The 24,586-nt window shown below is 37.1% G+C and overlaps 1 protein-coding gene and 1 pseudogene across 1 annotated transcript; both read left to right on the top strand.

Annotated features, from left to right (window-relative positions):
• Positions 1 to 3,883: 3,883 nt before the first annotated feature.
• On the top strand, positions 3,884 to 4,988 carry LOC121802756 (annotated as a pseudogene).
• A 14,684-nt stretch (positions 4,989 to 19,672) lies between these two features.
• On the top strand, positions 19,673 to 21,334 carry LOC121802743 (laccase-14-like). The gene is made up of 5 exons (XM_042202438.1): positions 19,673 to 19,684; positions 19,795 to 19,799; positions 19,912 to 20,385; positions 20,503 to 20,648; positions 21,031 to 21,334. The coding sequence occupies exons 1-5, from the start codon at positions 19,673 to 19,675 to the stop codon at positions 21,234 to 21,236; spliced, it is 843 nt and encodes a 280-aa protein (XP_042058372.1). The 3' UTR covers positions 21,237 to 21,334.
• The last annotated feature ends 3,252 nt before the right edge of the window (positions 21,335 to 24,586 follow it).

Here is a 24,586-nt window from a genome sequence, read left to right as displayed (position 1 = left end):
TTCCGATGGCTTCGGAACAACACTATCCTCCATTCTTGGGACAACTTTGTTACTCAAGTCCGGTTGCGGTTCGACCCCAATGATGTAAATCAAATAATGTTAATTTTACTTCCAAGATTTCTCCTAATTTTTATATTAAATCATATATCAATTAATCATTAAAGTTTTATTATTTTTTAAAAGTTGATATATGTAAATTGACGTGTTGTACAAAGTATGATTTGAGTTTTATTTGTTTTGCATGTACAAGCTATACACGTGGGGCCCATCAATGAATTAAAAAATAATAAAAATAAGGTAGTTGAGGATTTGGAGGAAAAGTGGCGAGACCTACTTGTAAAAGGAGAAAAAAGATATAAAGAGGGATGGAGAAAGGGAGACGGAATTTTGGACCATACAACACAGAAAGAAATATATAGAGCAATTGAGGAAAAGGGGAGGGTTCTGGAAGAATTCGTGTGAGGAAATTAAGAGAGAAGAGAAAGGAGAAAATTCCAGCAATCATCTACTCCAAATTTACTCCATGATTTCTAGGGTTTTATCTCCATTTATCATTGTTCTTGGTTTAATTATGTTAGGCTAAGAATCTTGTGTTACTCCAAACACGTAGTATGACATTTTGATTTCGTGATTTATTCTATGCTCATTTTTTTTATCTCATGTTCGTTATTGCTACTTATTTAATTGAATGAATTTATTACTTTAGGTGCATCTTTAGTGATAATTCTATAGTCTTGATTTAATGCCTCGTTAGCTTGAATTGAGATGGATTGTGGTGGTAATGAATTATCAATTGGAATTGTTTAGATGACAACTTGATAATGGATTTTGATCTTAATTGCAATTGTACTTTGAATCTCGCGCTTCCGTAGGGTTCTTAGGATTATTGAATTTGGTTTAAAGAGTAAGTGTTTAGCTATTCTTTGACTAGTTGATATTTAGCATGTTTAGTGTTTGCATGTTGATTTATTTTAAATTGTCCCGAACGTATGAGATAGAATTGAATGCATAGGATTAATCCGTGTCTTGTTTACAAGTGTTTGGAGTAACAATTGTCTCACTTGTGTTAATTTGAATTCAACTTTATTTTTCATTATTTTCATAAAACAAATTTCAAACAAAAACTTTCACCTTTAGTGTTATTTTTATTTATTTGGAGTTAAACGAACTTACCTTCCATGTAGATCGACACCTTAAATTACTACATACGAAGCTGTACTCTTGTAGTGAAGTGGTAATATTAGGGGTAATTATGTGAACTTGAGTGCATATCTATCCACTACAGTCGCAGCATACCACACCGAATTCGAACGTCTACTCAACAAGGTGACTGGAGTCCCTGAAGCGGCTTTGCTGTCAGTTTTCATCGCGGGCCTCAAACCCCATCTCGGTCATGAGATGAATCTCCGGCGCCCTCCGCGGCATTTGCTTTTGCACGTGAGCTCGCCGCTTTGCATCTGGAAACCCACTCCGCCACTTCAGTCCAGCAAGCAGCGCTCTACGATACCGCTGCTCAAACCGCCACCACCATTCCTGACTCCTCTAGACCACCAGCAACTGGTAGCCGTCCTCATGACCACCACTCTCTTCCTGTTCGCAAACTATCTTTTGCAGAAAAGCATGCCAAGGATGCACAAGGCCTATGACAAAAAATGGTCTCGAAATCACGGTTGCGCATCTCGTTTGTTGCTGCTCATCAGTGACAATGATGAAGAAAAAAAGGCAGTTGTTTCAACACCACCTCTAGATGAGGATGAGACCACATTTTCAGCCGACTTATCATACATTAATAGCCTCTACGGGACAGGGTTCTTCAAGTTGAGGGCAACATCCTTAATGCTATGGTACATGTCCTTATCGTCGACAAGCTCCGCTCCCAGTCACCCCAGTTCCACCATTTCGTGTGTATGTTGGCAATGGTGATTCTTTACCTTGCTCCACACAATGCACTACCGTGTACCCTTATCCATGCAAGGCCACTTGTTTGAGGTCGATTTGTATGTGCTACCAGTGCACGATCCTGATGTATTGCTCGGCGTACAATGGCTCCAAATGGGTATCACATGATTATGCAAATTTAACCATGGAATTCTCTTGGAATGGCCAACAAATATCCCTCCGTGGTGATCATCACAGCCTTCCGCCCATTTCTCTACATTCAATCGATCACATTCATAGCCATTCCCATTCGCCTGAGTTACACAAGTGGGGAAGGATGATACGAAGCAGCCCAAGCCCAACGTCGACACTCAGCCCGTAATCCACAAAGGCCCAACTACTTGAAAGAAGACTTCATCTAGTGCTGTTGTTGTTAGATTAATTAACATATATCCACTTCCATCTGCATTAGCTCACATTTCCCATTTATCTAGTTAGTTGCAAACTGCTGTTTTTGTTTTCTATAAATAGGGTAGGCATCTTTTGCATTATTATCATGAAGAAGTAAAAAAGCATATTTCCATTTCATTTCATTTTTCGTACATCTTCTTCTTTGGAGTTAGAATCTACTCAAAGGGATTCAAGTTTGTAACATAGGTCATGATTTTTTGTTTACCATTTCAGTTCCAACCTATTCTGCTAAAATCCCTCTCTTCTTTCCTCAGCTTATTCAGATTGAACCACTAAGCAATAGCATATGGTACCAAACTAGCCCTTGGGCCATTTTTTGAGAATCTTAAATCTTATTGTTGTTCTTCTTAGTAAGCACATTTGAGAAACACAACATACTGATTACTGAGAGTAGGTCTCTGACATCGAACCTGAACTTTCACCCCTTATGAGCAGCGGCGCCATCACCGGAGAATCGCTGCCGACCCCACGCCGCCAAGGTCCTGCCCCAAACCAGTCGCCGCCGCCTTTTACGCAAAGAAGAAGAAACACAATTTTTAGTACTACTACTTGGGCTTTGCAACTTGGCCTCTCACTTATTAATACTTAATTTAATACTACTAATTAAATCATTTATTCTATAGTATGTATCGTATTCTACATTCATTTATTTTATTATTTATTTTTTTCACTTTACAACACTTTTAAATTGAACAATAATTTATTATATTATTCAATTTAAGTAAATATAGCAATTACCTCTGCAGCTTTGCTTTTGATTATTTATTTGTTTTATTCACCTTTCGACACTAGATTAAAAGTTTTATTATAGCATATGATTAGTGATAAATGATTCGAGTATAAATTTTAGTTTTAAAAATATTGATCGTGGTGTTACTTTATTTTTAGGTTAATGAAGACCTTGAGTTTCTATTGGTTCTTTTAGTGCTAATGTTGAGCAAGAACCACAACAATTGGATAATCATGTGGTGGTTGAAATGACGAAAAATAAGATTTTATCATTGGTTTATCAATTGACAAAATCGGCCTTACTATTCCCAATTGTGTTATCATAACACAATTGTTGTGTTATCATAACACAATTGTGTGCTTTTATTGAAGTGATTTCTTATTGTATAAACTGTCTGAAGTGAAAACGTAAATAATGCAAAATAGGAAACCATTATTGCTCCCTTTCCAAAAAAAAAATCCTAGGCCACGTGTCTACGGAAAATCAGCGTTATAAATAGTGAACATATTTACAAACAGCGAGAGAGTAAATAGGGAAAATGCTTTCAGCTGGCAAGGCTTTCATGCTTTTCTTCTTTGTTCTAATAATTGATGTAACATCGATCCATAATAAAATATAGTGTGTAACAAGATCAACAAAATTGATCAACAAAATTGATGTAACAAGGTTAAATATAGTGTGTAACAAGATAAACAAAATTGATCAATAATAAAAATTATAATAATAATTACTACATACAAGTTGCAAGTGGAATATGGGAAAAGGTAGCTAATCAAATTAATTAATGGTGTGATGGACACCATCATGTTCTTCAAAATCGGCAACCACAACTTCACCGTTGTCGGCGCAGACGGCGCGCCTACACGAAACCGCTACTGACAGATTATGTAGCGATTTCGCTCGGCCAAACCCTAGATTTGCTTCTAGAAGCCAACCAGACACCGAGCCATTACTACATGGGCGCCAGAATCTACGCCAGCGGCGAAGAAATACACTCCGTCACCATCCCCGCCACTGGAATAATCGAGTATGTTGGAAACTACACGCCGCCTCCATCACCGCTGCTTCCATCCTTCCCCCAAGTCAACGACTCGGTCGGCTTCACAAACCAACTAAAAAGCCTAGGCAACAACGTGGACGTTCCTAAAGAAGTCGACGAAACCTTCTTCTACACTCTTTCAATGAACATAATGGCTTGCGCCAATTCCACAAGGCTGCTCGCGAGCGTCAACAACGTGTCAATGTTGCTTCCGAAAAGCATCGACATTCTCCAAGCTTACTACAGAGGAATAAATGGAGTCTTCACCGCTGATTTCCCCGACTTTCCACCTACTTCCTTCAACTATGCATACGGTACAATGTCCAAGGAAGAGAGTGGGGCCGAAATCAGAACAGCTGTTCGTATATTGGAGTATAACACCACAGTTGAGATAGTGTTTCAAGGAACAAACCTCGGCGATGGCGTTGAGCATCCTATGCATTTACACGGATACAGCTTCTACGTCGTTGGCTCCGGGTTGGGGAACCATGGCAAAATCCGGGATCCGCCCAACTATAATCTTGTTGATCCGCCGTTGATGGAAAACATCATCGTGCCTAAAAATGGATGGACAACTATTACATTTAAGGCTAACAATCCAGGTATATTGTCAAATTTTCTGAATTTCGAATATCATGAATTTAAAAAAAAAAAATTGTTGCAGGAGTGTGGTACATGCATTGCCATTTGGAGCGTCACATGAGCTGGGGAATGGGAATGGTGTTCATTGTCAAGGATGGGAAACTCCCCCATGAGAAGATGCTGCCGCCGCCGCCGGATATGCCGAGTTGCGGCGGAGAAGACTCATCTCCTCCTCTTGTATTTGGTACTACTACCATACTAGGGAAGAAGAGATATGAGGTTGAATGAATTTTTCATTTACTACTATCAACAATTCAATAATGCACTCTCTCTCATTGGGATATGATGCCATAATTGACGTCTAGTGACTGAATGTCTGAATGCATTCAAGTATCAACAAATCTATGTGACCAAATTTTGTACAACTAAAAACTAGTTTATTTGAAAAAAAATAGGTTTATTTATGCATTTAATTAAAATATATAGATGCATATAGAGTACATGGAAAGTGCATAATATAGTGGTCATATATTTATGATTTTTATATAATTTTTTATATTTTTTTAGAACCATAAATGTAATTAGGGCATACTTTAATTCAAATTTTAAAAACAATAGAAAGAAAATTCAAATATAAAAATAAAAAATGAGATTAAAGGCTAATAAGTCTTTTTAACTTGTCCACTTACTACATTTATATTATTAATATATAATTAATACATCAAATTATTAATATAATCTTATTATGGTTGTACAAAATTTGGTTGTTTATCATTACTCACAATCATAATAAATAAAAATAGAGGCTGCGGCAGCACACGCACATGATTGAAACGATATTTTCTAGTCCCTCTGTTACACTGGCGGTTCCAATTAATAACAAAGGGGGACGGTGCAACCCCCAAAAACTGTAAATAGCCTAGTGGTAATCTGCTCAGCTTTCGTAGTTTCCACACTGGACGAATTCTAGCAGGCGCAGTTTTTGCTATTTTATCTTCATTAATTACGCTATATTCTATCTTCATTATTTGTTTATAGTTTCTAATTACAATCTAATGTTAAATGTTTGATTACAAATATATTAATTTATTTGCGCGCTATTCTGTCTTGACTAACAATTACAGTCTCTATCTAAGGTTTGATTTTATTCACAATAAAAGTATGGTTAGATATAATTTCTAGTAGTATTATTTATAGTTTCTAATGCTCATATTTGATACTATTATTTTTAAAATATGATCGTTTTATATTTGTTTAAATATTTAAACTAAAATAAATTCTTAGTTATATACTCCATATATCTAACTTCTAAGAGCCACTATCTCAATTAGTGAAATTTTTTAAGTAAAATAAAAAAATAATAAATTTTTATGCACAACAAAACGAGTCACTAGAAAATAAATAATGGAAATAATAGAAGAGGATAAATTGAATTTTAAATTTTTATGTAGGTGAAATTATTTATTACACCCCCAGTATGAAATTCCTGGATCCGCCGCTGCTATGTTAGGCAGAGATAGGATACGAGGTGAGAGTATAAACAAAAGACAAATTAAAGGTTCGACAAAAAGTTGAAGAACAAAAAAGTTACTAGAGGACTAAATGTATTTACTTTTTTTAAGAGCATCTAAAATATATGCCTAAAGTAAAACCTTCGAAAAGGAAAAAGTTACTTCGACACTTTCCAACAACGTAATTATCGAGCTTCCAATACATAAAAAAGATAATTAATAAATAGGAGCAAATAAGATGGCCAAAATAAAAGGAAAAGTAGAAATGAAGAGTAGAATTTCAGAATTGACAACTAATGTAGTATAGTTATCTTCTACTCTCTCCGTTCCATAGCAATGGAGGCGTTTCTTTTCGATGTGGCCATGTGGGACGAATTCGTCGTGCTTGGAAGACGACAGGCTTCAGGCAAGCATAAACAACGTGTCGATGCTAATGCCGAAAACGAAAATTCTAGAAGCTTACTACAAAGGGATCAGCCGGATTTCCCAGATCGTCCGGAAAGAGTCTTCAATTATACACAAGTTAGTTTGGAGAGGAACGAGTCGCATCCGCAATATGCGACTGCTGTGTATATGTTGGATTATAATGCTAGCGTTGAAATCATGTTTCAAGGAACTATTCTCGGAGAGGGAATCGATCACCCATCCATTTACATGGCTTCAGCTTCTACGTCCTCGGCTCTGGATTCGAAAACTTTGACGGACCCCGGGACCGCCCTAACTTGAACCTTGTTGATCCACCATTTATGGCCGTTCCCAAAAATGGATAGACCGTTATAAGATTTAAAGCTAGGAATCCAGGTTATTATTTGTCTCATTTCACTTTTACTACAATAAACTCAGCATTTTATTACTCCCTCCGTCCCAGATATTTTGACCCAGTATTCTGTTTTGGTCCGTCCTAAATAATTTGACCCATTTCACTTTTACAATTTTTGGTAGTGAACCTCATATTCCACTAACTCATGCATACTCACATTTTATTATAAAATTAATACTTTAAAAGTAGGACCCACATCTCATCAACTTTTTCAACTCACTTTCCATTACATTTCTTAAAACCCGTGCCCAGTCAAATTGTCCCAAATTATCTGGGACGGAGGGAGTATCAACTTATTTCACTAATATTCCAATAAAAATTAGTATTAGTACTTTCTCTATCCCAAACAATAGAGTAACACTTTTGGGATGACAAATAGGTCTAATAGTGTCTATAGATATGGAACAGCCAAACAATAGAGTAACACTTTTGGGATGACAAATAGGTCTAATAGTGTCTATAGATATGGAACAGCCAAACAATAGAGTAACACTTTTGGGATGACAAATAGGTCTAATAGTGTCTATAGATATGGAACATAGGGAGTGTATAAAAATGAGATTTATGTTTCACTAACTTTTTCCGCCTTACCTTGGTTCAAAATTCTTAAAACCCAAGTGACCAAAAAGTTAGACATGTAATTAGGAACGGAGTGAGTACTAAACTTGCTAATGTTTCATTTTGCAGGAGTTTGGTACATGCACTGCCATTTCGAGCGTCATCAAACTTGGGGTATGAAGATGGTGTTCATCGTCAAAGATGGTGATCGCCCCAACAAGAAGATGCTGCCGCCACTGCCGGATATGCCGCATTGTGACACGCCTCCTCTACAACTATTATTTAGGGTTTGAATGTTTTTATATGTGCAATACATAATTGAAATAATTTTTTAGGGTTTGAATGTCATTTATGCTATGTAGTATTGCTTAGCTAGGGTTTGAATTTCTATAGTTACTTATTTTGATTGATTGAAAGAGAGATAAAAAATGAAGAATAATACAAATAATTAAATAAAATAAAATTGTACAAATTTATTAAATTGTTTCGTGGAACTAAAAAAATCATCACAATAAGTCGTGTGTCCGTGCCTCTTGTAATAAAATATAGGTTGTCTTAAAGTAAGAATCAAAATATAATTTTTAAAGACAAAAAATCGAAAATATAACATTGTTCTTCCGTTGAGTTTAAAAAAGTTTGAAAGCCCCCAATATTGTCGCCTTTAATTTTAAGATAATTAAAGGCCTATAATATTACTACTCTCAACAACCATAAGCTCAAAAGCCCATGTAATTATTTTAGAGGTCTGCTTGTGACATGGATTTGAAATGAACCTAATTTTCATGAATATAGTAATTTACTCCATCTGTCCCATTAAAAATGAAATGTTTCCTTTTTTGGTTGTCCCATTAGAAATAAAACGTTTCCAAAAATGGAAACAACTCTATCTCTACTTTTTCATCTCTCCTACTTTACTCTCTCTTCTTTAACTCACAAAACAACACACTACTAGAAAATTGGCTTGTAATGACACTTAAAATTGTCACTAGAAAATTACTGTGCTGACACTTCATCTATAATGACACTTATGCAAGTGCAGCACCGGGTACCTGTAGTAAGAGGTAGTGTGTAGATAGTACATCTATGATGGCACTTTTTATGTTGAAGTGCAGTAACAATATATTATAAAGTGCAGTGAAAAGCTAGTGTGTAGATAGTACATCTATGCTGGCATTTTTTATAAAGTGTGATAAAAAAAGTGTAGTGAGAAGCAATTTTTCTAGTAGTGACACTACATAAAATCTCGTGCCGATTCCTAAATGTTTCATTTTAAGTGGGACGGAGGGAGTATAATCAGTGGCGGATCCAGGATTTTTAGTTCGGGGGTACGAAGTTGTACAACAAATGATTATGATATGAATAAAATAGCATTAAATATTAAAATAATTTTAAATAGAAAGAATTTTTTTTATTTGAGGTACAAGTTGTACTAAACATAATAATATATAAAATGATAAAAATAATAGTATAATATAAAAAATTCAAAGCATTTAATAAAAGTAAGATTATTTTTATTTAAAGTATGAATTTTACTGCAAATAATATCACATAAAATGATGAAAAAAGTAGTAATAGAGTATATTATAAAATCAAAGCAATTAAAGAATAATAGAGCATAATATGGGAAATCAAAATCATTAAGGCAGTAGTAAACAGCCTAATATCTAGAAAAGAAAATAGGACTTCAAATAATTACAAAACTAAAAAAACTAATTACAATACAAAAAAAAAGAAAATATGACTACAGAAATAAAAAAAATAAGAGTGCAAATTATTAGTACTAGGCTAACTAATAATAACATAACTGGAAAGGAGTGGTAAAAATATAATAATGCAATGCATACCACAAAAACATTGAAAGGAGAATAAAAATTTAAGGAATGTGCGCCTCAATAGAATCGAACCCGGGATAGGAGATAGAAATATTAAGGCGGCTGCCACCCGACCACCAAAGATTTATGCAATTTATTACTAAATATAGTATTAATATTAGTATGAAATTTGGGGGTACAGTTGTTCCCACTTGAATCCGCCAGTGGCCGGCGCCTACCCGAAACCGCTACGTACTGATTACGTAGCGATTTCGCCTGGCCAATGTTGGATAAAATTGGGAAAATTCCCGAGCCGTTTACAGGCAGTACTCTAACTATTACAACCGAAAAGCAATACAAATACAACTGAAACGGAAATTACAACGAAAATAGAAAATTACAGTACTAACTATAAGTCGAGTCGAGGAAAGCCCTCTTTCCGCAAGACAAATTACGCCTCGGCTAGTGCTCACGGATTGGCGTAGTGTCCCCAAAGATAAAACGACTTCGTCCTAGAGAGTAGAAGCACCTCAAACTCTCTAGGCACCGGCGAACTTTCGGAGTTTCGAGAATTGAGGAGACTATGCTCCTAAATGGCTAAATGAGAGAACCAGTTTAGAGAATTGTGATCTTGATCTTGTTATAATCTCTCCTTCAACCCCCACACATATATATAGGCTTAGGAAAGATAAGTGGTGATCATTTTTTATTTTACTACTTAAGAGATAGTTATCAAATTGATAACTAAGTTGGTTATCAAATTGACAACTAAGTACTTAAGAAGCTTCTAACTTAATCAACTTGATAACTAAGTAGTTATCAAATTGATAATTCCAACAATCCCCCACATTGGTTAGAGCTTCACAAGCTCAAACCAACATCTTAGTCACACCTCTATCGGAGGAATGAATATGAATGTATGCAGACGCTAGCCTCAATTCTCAAGAAATAATATTGCATTTGAAATGGTAGCTTGAGGCTTTGAACCTTCCATAGTCAATACGATCGGGCATACTGGCGGCCTGGTGGACGTGATGCCTTGAACCATTCCTCCTTGGTGTATACCGAGACAATAGTATTGACACAATATTGTTTACAAACTCGTCAGTTCTCACGTTTGTGTCCTTTTCTGGCCATGGAACACCACTTTGGATTCATAAGTGATTTTACACATTTTGAAGCGGCCCTCACTTCTCACTTACATAGGTGATTCTTTCTCGAGTATCCTGCTATACTCTACCTCCTAGAGGTTTCCAATAATCATTAAAAGTCAAAGACTTAACCTCTTACCACGTGCAGGTTACAACACTCAATGCTTTCTAAGGAATGGGCGAAGACTAAGTTCTTCTGAGTGTTACGACTAGATTCGTATAGCTTCGTTTTCCCATTGAACCAAGCCCATGGGATCTCCAATCGTATGGTTGGGTTACCACTATAATCATCTTTTAGATGTGGTTTTCAACCTCATTCCTTCTAGCAGCTTAAGCATTTGATCACGACATAACCCTTTGGTTAATGGATCCGCTAAGTTATCTTTTGACTTTACATAATCAACTGAGATAACACCACTCGTGATCAATTGCCTCACGGTATTGTGCCTTCGACGTATATGTCGAGACTTTCCGTTATACAAACTATTATGTGCTCTCCCTATAGCCGCTTGGCTATCACAGTGTATCACTACTGTGGGTACTGGCTTCTTCCAACATGGGATGCCTTCTAGAAAGTTTCTAAGCCACTCGGCTTCTTCCCCTGCTTTATCTAGAGCGATAAATTCAGATTTCATGGTGGATCGAGCTATACAGGTTTGTTTCGTTGACTTCCACGAAACAGCTCCACCCCCCACAGTGAACACATACCCACTTGTCGAAAATGAGTCTTTTGAATCAGAAATCCAATTTGCATCACAGTACCCTTCAAGTACTTGGGGATATCTGGTGTAACGCAGCCCAAAGTTGAGAGTATACTTCAAGTATCTCAAAACTCTACGAAGAGCTTTCCAATGTTCGTTACTTGGATTGCTCGTAAATCGGCTCAACTTGTTCACTGGACATGCAAGATCAAGTCGGGTGCAGTTTGTGATAAACATCAAACTCCCTATGATCCTTGCATATTCTTCTTGAGCAATAGGCTCACCCGTGTGCACGCTCAAATGCACATTAGGGTCCAATGGAGTCTTAGCTGGCTCACAATCAAATGAGCGGAACTTCTTGAGCACTTTCTCAGCGTAGTGAGATTGTGTCGAAGTAATTGCCTCGTGATCTCTTACAATCTTGATTCCAAGAATCACATCAGCTAGACCCATATCTTTCATGTCGAAATTTCTTTTCAACATATTTTTCGTCTCGTTGATAATGCGATTATTACTGCCCATAATCAACATATCGTCTACATAAAGACACACAATAATAAACCCATTATCTGTGTTTTTAATATAAACACACTTATCACACTCGTTGATAGTAAATCCATTTGACAACATCACTTTGTCAAACTTCAAGTGTCATTGCAATGGCGCTTGCTTTAATCCATATAGAGACCTCACTAGTTTGCATACCTTCCTTTCTTGGCCAGGTACAACAAACCCTTCAGGTTGCTCCATATATATCTGACAAACTCATAATTTAGGATGGTGTTGTGGGTAATGAGATGGTGATTTTGATGATTTAAGGTGTTTAATTTAGGTTTTTATCCACACATACACTAATTAGTGTTTTGACGAGTTTGTCGAGTGTTTGGAGCTAAAACATGTGAAAATAACTTGAAAACGAGCTTGAAGGAAGAATCGCCCACTATATTATTCAAGTCATCCGCGCTTCAATGCGCGACTTTCGTATAATAGCCATAACTCTCTCATCCGGACTCCGATGGGGGCGTGCAAGATACTCACGCGAAGCCCTTTCGAAGACGAAGACAATGCTTTTGGACGATTTCAGAGGAAACGCCCGACCGGGCGATTTTTATGGGGAAAACGCCCGACCGGGCGTTTTAGTCGCGAACTCCAGAAAGTTCGCCCGACCGGGCGTTTTGGCGACTTAAAATCGCCCGACCGGGCGATGTGTTCTGCGAGGCTTTACGTCTGTATTTCCGCCCCGGGTATAAAAGAGACCGAGGGTTTTCATCTCCCACATCTCAGAGCCCCAATCCTCCCTCCTCTACACATTCTTCCATTCCATCTTCCACACATAATTCATCCATCTTCCATTGGAGCGGAGCTCTGCAGATCCAGGCAAGAAAAGACTGAAGATTGAAGATTCAACCTTGGGTTTTATCAATTTCTTTCATGTCTTATACTTTTATTTTTGTTTTTACTACTTGTCTATGAGTAGTTAAACACCATTTGTAGTTTTTTGGGTGAAAACTATTATGAATATGTTTGGATTTATTGAATTGAACCTTTTTCTAGCTCTTGTGATTTTTTTGCTTGTTCTTGTGCTTTTATTGTTATTTTGTCTGGCCAACTTTAGAACTATGTCCGTCTAACTAGATTAATCGAGAGATAGCTAGTTTTACGTGGTAAAAGGAACGAGTACAACACATAGGTTTATCTACACTCGAGAGAGGGGACCCTTTGTGAGGGCTTGAGTCTTAGGAACTTAAGGAGTTAGAATCTAATCTTTTGGAAGGAGACTTTGATAGTTAGAGTCTAATCTACTAGATAAGTGCACTCGAGAGAGGGCTTATCTGAAAATCGCGACTTTCCTAATAATCCTGGAGACACATAAAGGTAAAGGTTCTGTGAGATTAATCATCACTAGGTCGTAGTAGTTGGATCCTAAAACTCTACTTTCTTTAGCCTGCTTTGTATTATTTTGTTTCTATACGTTTTTTATATTTTTTTTCTCTAGTTTAATCTTACTAAAACCCAAAGCTCCATGTCTCTAGATAGTATATGACGCTTAGTATATGATAGCCAGTTGCAATCTTATTCCCTGTGTTCGATATCCGGTACTGACCTTTAGCTATACTAAATCTACCCTGTATGCTTGCAGGGATTTTTAGTGCTAATAAATAGTGCATCAAGTTTTTGGCGCCGTTGCCGGGGAATATTATTGCATTAAGCTGATATTGTAGAACGGTTGATAATACTAATTTAGAGTTTAATATCTTGCATAGTTTTATTGTGATTTTTTCTCTTTATCTGTTTTTACAAGGGTTGCTATTTGAGGAGAGCACGGAGCACAATAATGGATTACCCTCCGCTCCTGCACAAAAGGCATCCCAAAGGAAATCCCGAGAATGGGGGTTAACTTTTGAGCTTCAAAGAACGTCAAGCTAAAGACGTTAACCAAGCGCTTGTTGGGAGGCAACCCAACATCGGTATCATTTTTCTCTTTTTGTTTTAGTTTAATGTGTTTTCTTAGTTTACTCATGTCCATACCGACTTTACAAACTTATTCTTAATTTAATTTTGAATAAGTTTGGGGGGATGAAGTGGTGGACCTTGAGTTTAGTTGTTTTTGCTTGTTTTTGTTAATTTTTTTTTAATAATCCCGGGGTGAATCTTGTCATGAGCATAACAAAGAAAATTTAGAAATACTCATGTTTAGGAACATCAGACCGAGTTGCCTACGATTAAATGTTTGTGTTGATTGAGTTGACTTGATGCATTGATTTGAAGGTTTAGTGAAAATGTGCATAAATAATGAATTGCTTGTTTGCCTTGAATCTTGCATAAACCTTGTGAGACTTGAGCCATAGATTTCTTCCTTGTGTGATTTATCTGTATTCATGTATTTGTTTCTAGAACTTGCTCCTAGTCTGCTTAAGTCTGCAAAGTGTTTAAATGATAAAAGAGGACGTTAGGCCATCCTTCTTAGCTACTTTATATATCCAAATTATTGACCTTACTCAAAATATTTTTCCTAGCTAACCATTTTGAGCCTTTAAAGCCTTTTTCTTTGAAAGCTAAATAAAGGGGAATATTCATACACTCTTGAAGAAAGTTAGTTCATATCTAGTGAAAAGAGTCGGAGAGATAAGGTAGAAAGAAAAGTAGTGTGCTTACTTGTGAAAAGTGCATAGACATCTGTGGTTTGAATAAGATAATTGGTCGTGCACAAGAAAAAAAAAAAAAAAGAGGATGTGCAAAAGAAAAAAAAAGGGAAAATAAAAAAAAATCAACGGAATTTGGGAAGTGAGAAGAAATTTAGACTAAGTCTAGAATTTACTGAGATATGAATTGTTGGTGGGGTGCTAAGTTTGATGTAGTAGAAATTGATCACTTTTGCTATGTTTGGGTTTAGTCACTTTTTAGCCATATTTCCTCACCTTACCAAAAAGCCTACATTATAACCTTAAATAAAGACCTTTCGGATTTTTGATTTTAATCACATAAAGTAGAGGAGAGATTAGACTTCGAGCAAGCCTATGGTAAACTTTGCATGTTGCATGATCTGAGAGCATATACTTTTTCCAATATACACTTTGTGAGTGAGTGATAAATACACTTCTAAACACTTGTGAGCGCATGTACTTCAAGGTGATCAACGAGCTAGTAATGAAAATGCACTAATAAGCTTTGCTTGATTTGATTTGTATTCTTGTCAAACTCTTTATTTCTTGTTACAATTTTTGAGGCAACTATGAAGTCTAGTTCTTAGCATCCGTGTTTCTTTATTAGTTTTTCTCTTGTTTTGTTTGAGGACAAACAAATATGCAAGTTTGGGGGAGTTGACAAACTCATAATTTAGGATGGTGTTGTGGGTAATGAGATGGTGATTTTGATGATTTAAGGTGTTTAATTTAGGTTTTTATCCACACATACACTAATTAGTGTTTTGACGAGTTTGTCGAGTGTTTGGAGCTAAAACATGTGAAAATAACTTGAAAACGAGCTTGAAGGAAGAATCGCCCACTATATTATTCAAGTCATCCGCGCTTCAATGCGCGACTTTCGTATAATAGCCATAACTCTCTCATCCGGACTCCGATGGGGGCGTGCAAGATACTCACGCGAAGCCCTTTCGAAGACGAAGACAATGCTTTTGGACGATTTCAGAGGAAACGCCCGACCGGGCGATTTTTATGGGGAAAACGCCCGACCGGGCGTTTTAGTCGCGAACTCCAGAAAGTTCGCCCGACCGGGCGTTTTGGCGACTTAAAATCGCCCGACCGGGCGATGTGTTCTGCGAGGCTTTACGTCTGTATTTCCGCCCCGGGTATAAAAGAGACCGAGGGTTTTCATCTCCCACATCTCAGAGCCTCCAATCCTCCCTCCTCTACACATTCTTCCATTCCATCTTCCACACATAATTCATCCATCTTCCATTGGAGCGGAGCTCTGCAGATCCAGGCAAGAAAAGACTGAAGATTGAAGATTCAACCTTGGGTTTTATCAATTTCTTTCATGTCTTATACTTTTATTTTTGTTTTTACTACTTGTCTATGAGTAGTTAAACACCATTTGTAGTTTTTTGGGTGAAAACTATTATGAATATGTTTGGATTTATTGAATTGAACCTTTTTCTAGCTCTTGTGATTTTTTTGCTTGTTCTTGTGCTTTTATTGTTATTTTGTCTGGCCAACTTTAGAACTATGTCCGTCTAACTAGATTAATCGAGAGATAGCTAGTTTTACGTGGTAAAAGGAACGAGTACAACACATAGGTTTATCTACACTCGAGAGAGGGGACCCTTTGTGAGGGCTTGAGTCTTAGGAACTTAAGGAGTTAGAATCTAATCTTTTGGAAGGAGACTTTGATAGTTAGAGTCTAATCTACTAGATAAGTGCACTCGAGAGAGGGCTTATCTGAAAATCGCGACTTTCCTAATAATCCTGGAGACACATAAAGGTAAAGGTTCTGTGAGATTAATCATCACTAGGTCGTAGTAGTTGGATCCTAAAACTCTACTTTCTTTAGCCTGCTTTGTATTATTTTGTTTCTATACGTTTTTTATATTTTTTTTCTCTAGTTTAATCTTACTAAAACCCAAAGCTCCATGTCTCTAGATAGTATATGACGCTTAGTATATGATAGCCAGTTGCAATCTTATTCCCTGTGTTCGATATCCGGTACTGACCTTTAGCTATACTAAATCTACCCTGTATGCTTGCAGGGATTTTTAGTGCTAATAAATAGTGCATCAATATCTCTTCTTCCAATTCACCGTTCAGAAATGCAGTTTTCACATCCATTTGATGAATCTCAAGATTGTGCAATGAAGCAATCGCAAGAAGCATCCGAATAGAAGTGATTCTCGTAACCGGTGAATAGGTATCAAAGAAGTCATATCCTTCTTTCTGCTTAAAGCCTTTCACGACTAAACGAGCTTTGTACTTATCAATAGTACCATCAGTTTTATATTTCCTTCTCATGATCCACTTGCACCCTAAAGGCTTACAACCTTCTGGCAAGTCCACTAACACCCATGTGTTATTTCTCATAATTGATTCAATTTCACTATTGATCGCTTCTAGCCAGAATGGTGCATCTGGGCCAGACAGAGCTTCTGCTAGTGACTTTGGCTCATCGTCCAACATAAAAGTAATAAAGTCGGGGCCAAAGGTCTTTGCAACTCTAGCTCTTTTGCTACGTCTTGGTTCTTCATTCTCAGTACTTGGATTCGTCCTTTCCAGAGAATGAGAACTAGTAGCTTCTTCCACCATTCTTTCACTAGAACGATCCTCTTGCTTCTTACAAGGATAAACATTCTCAAAGAATATAGCATTCCTTGATTCCATGGTCGTTCCTTCAGCTATGTCAGGCACAGCCGACTTATGGACTAAGAAACGATAGGCGTAGCTATTGAGTGCGTAACCAATAAAGATACAATCGACAGTTTTGGGGCCAATTGCAACTTGTTTTGGAAGAGGCACTTCAACCTTCGCTAAACATCCCCAGACTTTGAGGTATGAATACGATGGTTTCTTTCCTTTCCACAACTCGTAAGGAGTCACATCTCTACCTTTAAGTGGAATTTTATTCAAGATATAATTTGCTGTTAACACAGCATCCCCCCACATGTTCTGGGGTAACCCTGAATTAATCAAGAGAGCATTCATCATCTCTTTCAATGTTCGATTTTTGCGTTCAGCAACGCCATTCGACTGGGGAGAATAAGGAGCCGTAGTTTGGTGAATTATACCACTCGCATGACATAATTCTGCAAACGGGGCTACATATTCGCCACCTCTATCACTTCGAACACACTTAATTTGACAACTAAGTTGATTTTCGGCTTCATTTTTGAAGTCTTTAAACGCTTCAATTGCCTTATCTTTACCTCTTAACAGATAAATGTAACAATACCTTGTGCAATCATCAATAAATGTGATAAAATATTTTTTACCACCTCTAGTTTGCACAACTTTCAAATCGCATACATCAGTATGGATCAACTCTAGAGGTTTCGTGCTCCGCTCTACCGAGTGAAACGGCAGCTTAGTCATTTTAGCTTCAACACACACCTTACATCTTTCAAGTGAGTTGAATTTGTTGACTTTTAGTAAATCGAGATTCACTAATCTTTTTATAGCATTTAAATTTACATGTCCCAATCTATAATGCCATAAATCGGAGCACTCAAGCAAGTAAGAAGATGCATCATTCTCATTACTTGATAATTTCGGAGTGCGGCGCACAACCGTTACATTTAGTTTGAACAAACCATTGGAAAGATAACCTTTTCCAAGGAAAGTACCAAACTTAGTCAATACAAACTTATCAGACATAAAAACTAACTTGAAACCATGACTAACAAGTAGGCTACCCGAAACCAGGTTCTTCCGGATGTCTGGGACATGCAGCACATCCTTCAGTTTCAGCTCATGACCAGACGTCATCTTGAGCTTCACTTCTCCCAAGCCGATAGCTTCAGATGAGTTTTGGTTGCCCATGTGAAGCTTCTTCCCTTCGACTTGTTTGTATGTTGAAAACTGATTTCGATCTGAGCAGACATGTACAGTCGCTCCAGTGTCGATAAACCAAGACTTTGGGTTATCTACATGGTTCACTTCAGAGACCACGGCCGCCAAGTCATCCTCATCGAAGTTCTTCTCGACCAGGTTCAGATCTTTCTTGGCTTTCTTTTTCTTGGGTTTTCGGCAGTCCTTCGCCATATGACCCGATTTGTCACAGTTATAGCAGTTGCCTTCAAACTTTCGGGCAACTGCCTTCCCTTTCCCTTTATCTTTCTCATTCGGGCGGGGACGTTTTGAGGATCTTCCTCGCTCTATCAGATTTGCCTTTGAGTCTTCCGAGCTTCCCGGCTTCTGATGATAGCGCCTGTTGTCCTCTTCGACACGAAGACGAACAATCAGGTCTTCAGGCTTCATCTCCTTCCGTTTGTGCTTCAGATAATTTTTAAAATCTGTCCAGCACGGAGGAAGTTTCTCAATCATTGCCGCAACAATGAACTGATCTGGTAAGACCATTCCTTCAGCGTGGACATCATGGATTATGATTTGCAGCTCTTCGGCTTGCGCCACCACTGAACGAGAGTCCACCATCTTGTAGTCCAAAAATTTTGCAACTATATACTTTTTTGTACCGGCGTCCTCGACGCGGTACTTCTTGTCAAGAGCCTCCCACAATTCTTTTGAGGTCTTAGTCCCTGCGAAGATAGAATAAAGACTATCCTCTAAGCAGTTCAGGACGTAATTCTTGCACAAGAAATCGCCTTGATGCCAAGCATCATAGGCATTCCGGACATGGAAGTCCGTCTCTTCCTCAGATACGACTGGCGCATCTTCCGTGAGGAAGTTGGCAACACCTAACGTAGTTAGGTAGAACAACATCTTTTGTTGCCAACGTTTAAATTCAGAGCCCTTAAATTTCTCTGGCTTATCGGCCTGAGGCATCACCCTCGAGGTCGAAACAGGTGTCAACACCGATGTTTTGGCAGCAGAAAAAGTAGATCCATTTTGTTGGTGTTCGTTTCCTCCAGCTCCATGGTTTCCGTCCATCGTAACTTCGGCCGACATCACCTAGAGTACGACTAATTTGTCTTGCGACTGTTGGATAAAATTGGGAAAATTCCCGAGCCGTTTACAGACAGTACTCTAACTATTACAACCGAAAAGCAATACAAATACAACTGAAACGGAAATTACAACGAAAATAGAAAATTACAGTACTAACTATAAGTCGAGTCGAGGAAAGCCCTCTTTCCGCAAGACAAATTACGCCTCGGCTAGTGCTCACGGATTGGCGTAGTATCCCCAAAGATAAAACGACTTCGTCCTAGAGAGTAGAAGCACCTCAAACTCTCTAGGCACCGGCGAACTTTTGGAGTTTCGAGAATTGAGGAGACTATGCTCCTAAATGGCTAAATGAGAGAACTAGTTTAGAGAATTGTGATCTTGATCTTGTTATAATCTCTCCTTCAACCCCCACACATATATATAGGCTTAGGAAAGATAAGTGGTGATCATTTTTTATTTTACTACTTAAGAGATAGTTATCAAATTGATAACTAAGTTGGTTATCAAATTGACAACTAAATACTTAAGAAGCTTCTAACTTAATCAACTTGATAACTAAGTAGTTATCAAATTGATAATTCCAACAGCCAAACCCTCGATTTGCTTCTAGAAGCCAACCAGCCGCCAAGCCATTATTACATGGCTGCCAGAATATATGCCACTGGCGGGGAATTCGTGACCATCCCCGCTACTGGAATAATCGAGTATGTCGGAAACTACACTCCGCCTCCGTCACCACTGCTTCCATCCTTCCCCGAAGTCAACGACTCGGCTGCATCGATCGGCATCACAGACCAACTAAAAAGCCCAGGCAGCAACGTCGATGAAACCTTCTTCTACACTCTTTCGGTGAACCAATTTCCATGTACTAATCCCTCGTGCTCGGGGTCCACTAGGCTGCTCGCGAGCGTCAACAACGTGACACTCATACTTCCGAAAACTGTCGACATTCTCACAGCTTATTACAGGGGAATCAGGGGAATTTACACCCCTGATTTCCCTAACTTCCCGGCCTCCTCTTTCAACTACACGCAAGGTACGCCGTTGAAAGAGGAGAGTCGGTCTGAATTCGGGACAGCGGTTCGTATATTGGAATATAACACGACGGTGGAAGTGGTGTTTCAAGGAACCAACCTCGGTGGAGGCGTTGAGCATCCCATGCATTTACATGGATACAGCTTCTACGTGGTTGGGTCTGGGTTAGGGAACTATGATAGGATCCGGGACCCGCCTAACTATAATCTTGTCGACCCGCCGTTGATGGAGAACATCGCGGTGCCAATGAATGGATGGACCGCTATAAGATTTAAGGCTAACAATCCAGGTACGTTATTAATACTCCTTCCATCCCTTATTACTTGTGCCACTTTAACCTGCTATGATAAATGTAAAATAAGTGCGTGAAAAAAGTTACTGAAATGTAGGTACTACTTTTTTATATTAATAAAATGTAAAAGAAATGAGTTAATGGAACATGAACTCCATTACTAAAAATACAAATAAAAAAAGTGAAATAATTAATAAGCGACATCCTACAATAGACATATAATGGGGACAGAGGAAGTACTTGTTATGTACTCCATTGCCCTACTTCGGTTGTGTAAAGTAACATATGTGAGGTTTATATATCAAACGAGCTCTCTGTCTTGGTAGGTTAGTTTTCAAGATAAATTCTTATATTTAGTACTCCATGTAATACGTTGCAGGAGTATGGTATATGCATTGCCATTTTGAGCGACACGTGAGTTGGGGAATGGCAATGGTGTTCGTTGTCAAGGACGGGGAGCGCCCCAACGAGAAGATGCTGCCGCCTCCGCCTGATATGCCACGCTGCGGTGGCGAAGTCTCGTCTCCTCCTCTTGTAATTGGTGAACCTGATACCACAATGGGGAAAAGAGAAGATGCTGAATGATTGTTCACTTCATTTATAAGTTACTAGTATATGTTTATTTGCTTTATTTAGATTTATGTGAGTTTATCATAAGGACTTTACATAATATAGGGGATGAATCCCCTACTGTGTCAAAAAACACAGCACAAGATGATGTGCATAATACGCAAGATTTTGTGAACAAAACGCAGCCATCTCTTTCTCTCTCTTCTTTCAATATTTTCATTCTTTATTTTATACCTTCTCTTTCTTTCACTACTTTTAGTATTTTCATTCATTCTTTCTATGTTTATATACTCCCTCCGTCCCGGACTACTCGCACATTTCCTTTTCGGCACGGAGATTAAGGAATGAGTGTATAGAAAAGTCAACAATTGCGGCTGTAGGTGATAATTTTTACTAAAAATGGAAAGAGTGCAAATAACTTGGGACGCCGAGAAAGGAAATAAGTGCAAGTAGTTCTGGACGGAGGGAGTATAAAATACTAAAAACTATTGTATAAGGATTTTAAATTACACCAACTCTTCAAATCATCAGACGTATAAAATAATTAACGGCTGCATATTTTGAGCTAATTATTATATTTCATGGTAACTGTAATTAATACTCTCAGATTTTACAATATTTTTCGGTATTATATACTCCCTCCGTCCCACAAAAGATGTCACACTTGTGGGACGACACAAGATTTTAGGAGGTTTTGTTTTGTGCGTTAGGGGGAAAGAGAAAATATAATATTTATATTATTTTAAGAGATAACTTTTTCTAAATATGGAAATGTAACATCTCTAGTGAGACAAACTAAAAAGGAAAGTGAGACATATTTTATGGGACAGAGGAAGTACTCCTCAGTATATACAAAAACGAAGAATGAAAATATCGCAAAAAGAGAGAAAAAGATGGTTGCGTATTCTACACAAAATCTTGCATATTTTAAATTTTACAATAAATTTTAGTATTTTCTAATATAAAAACAAAGAATGAATGAAAATACTAAAAGTAGTGAAAGAATGAAAATATTGAAAGAAGAGAGAGAAAGAGATGGCTGCGTTTTGTTCACAAAATCATGCGTATTATGCAAAGCCTCTTGTGCTGTGTTTTTTTGGCACATTAGGGGATCTATCCTCCATAAGGGGTAGGTCTCTTGCAATGTTTTAAAAACCGGACCGGTAAGCGAAGTGGTGAAACTACTGGTTCATGGTTCAACCGGTCAGACCGGTTTAATCACTGGTCGAACCGTTTTACTGCTACAAATATGTATAATTCAATTTATAATGTAAAATATAGTGTCCAATATAATAAATAATAAAATATGTTCAATAATGTATCACAAAAGCATTCAATCTTACAAATAATTAGTATATATATAAATATAAAACATTAAAATTTAGTGAATATAATAAAATATACAAATTGTTAGTTAGTGTGAATAAAAATTAAATATTTTACATATAAAAATAAACCAAATTTATATTAATTCAAAAAAAATGTATGTGGTGGAATAATCGAATACAAATTATTAGTTAGTTTAAACAAAAGAATACTTTAATATCAATAGTTAGGCTACATAAATTAAATATATGCTATAAAAATATATATTTAGTAAATAATAAACTATAATAAATAAATATATTGAAAAAATCGAATCTTAACGATAGTAATAAGCGTTATAGTAATAATATAGTAACTAGGAAAGTATAGATAAAATTTAGAGGATGGTAATTATATGTATTATAATAAATAATTACATAAAAATATAAAATAAATGAATTATAGTTGGTTTAAATAAAAATATTAATATTCTATGTATAACATTGTTTAATATTCTTATTTTTCCTTGTGGGGCTTGTGGTGGAGTGGTTAAGCTCTTGTTAATTGGAGTGGAGGTCATGAGTTCAAGCCCTTCCAACAACAAGTTTTTAAAATTTTGAACACAAAAGCAAAAACCGATTTTTGGTTTCCGGCCAAACCGGTTCAACTGGCCGGTTCAAACGGTTCTCGGTGGCTCAACCTCACACTGGTCTAAATAGGTAAACCGGACCGGCCTACCTACGGTTCGCGGTTGGACCGGTTGAACCGGCCAGTCCGGTTTTTAAAACACTGGTCTCTTGGCTTTCTCGTACTGTGCTATAAATCATAATTATACTAGTTTGAATCCTTGGGGTTTTGCCTTGAAATGTGTGTGATTATTAATTATATTATTCATTAATTATGAGAGAAGTGTTTACCGAGTAACAATATGAAGTACTAGTAATGATTTAAAATAACTCTAAAACGATTAAATACACTATTTTAAGTGGTTTGGAAACCCTATGAAATTAAAAGAAAATAAAATAAAATGAGATTATGGATTTTAAGAAAAGCCCAAACAATGAGTTATAAAAAATAAAATCAAGTGTGAATTCAAGTCATTTCGACGCATATGACATTTTCATTGTCATCAACGTTATCTGATGGAGCTTGCATCATAAATCCTACATATCTTAATTAGAGTTTCTGTAAAACTGGTATTTTTTATATATTTGATCCATCCCTTAAAAATAGAATTTTTGAATACAATATAAATTTTAATGTTAAATTCGTAAAATATGAAAGAGAAAATATAGTTAAAATAGTATTAATGGATAAAAACTTTATATCACTTTCTATACTTTCTTGGTGATCACAATGAGTATATAAAGAAGGTTATCTTGAGTAATGCACCGGGAAACCATAAAATGATAGCTCCTAGTATCCAGAAAGATCTTGTTCGTGCTTGTGCTATGGAGACTACTAATGCTATTCTTCGTGAGGTAGGTGATGAATTCTTTGCGATATTGCTTGATGAATCTCATGATATTTCAGTGAAGGAACAGATGGCAGTTGCTCTTAGATTTGTCAATTCCCAAGGATGCGTTGTTGAAAGATTTCTTGGTATTGTTCATGTGAGAGACACCACGGTTTCCTCATTAAAAGTGACTTTAAAAGGTTTATTCTTGAAGCATAATTTGAGTTTGTCTAAAGTACGAGGGCATGGCTATGATGGGGCAAGTAACATGCGAGGTGAGTTTAATGGACTAAAGACACTAATATTGCAAGAGAACTCTTCTGCTTATTATGTTCATTGTTTTGCTCACCAGCTCCAATTATCTCTCGTTGCCGTGGCTAAGAAAAAACCACAAGTCGCTGCTTTTTTTTAACATAGTGAATAATATTACTACTGTGGTTGGAGCTTCGTGCAAACGCAGAGATCTACTCCATGAGAAACAACTTAACAAACTTCAAGAAGCACTTGAAAGTGGTGAACTCTTAGTTGGAAAGAGTTTCAATCAAGAGAGAAGTCTTCAAAGAGCAGGTGATTCCCGGTGGGATTCTCATTATAGGTCATTGAC

This window comes from Salvia splendens, chromosome 5, assembly GCF_004379255.2.
Source record: "Salvia splendens isolate huo1 chromosome 5, SspV2, whole genome shotgun sequence".
Taxonomy (NCBI): Eukaryota; Viridiplantae; Streptophyta; class Magnoliopsida; order Lamiales; family Lamiaceae; genus Salvia; species Salvia splendens.
Note: the sequence above shows the minus strand (reverse complement) of the source record. Positions and strands in the feature narration are given on the sequence as shown.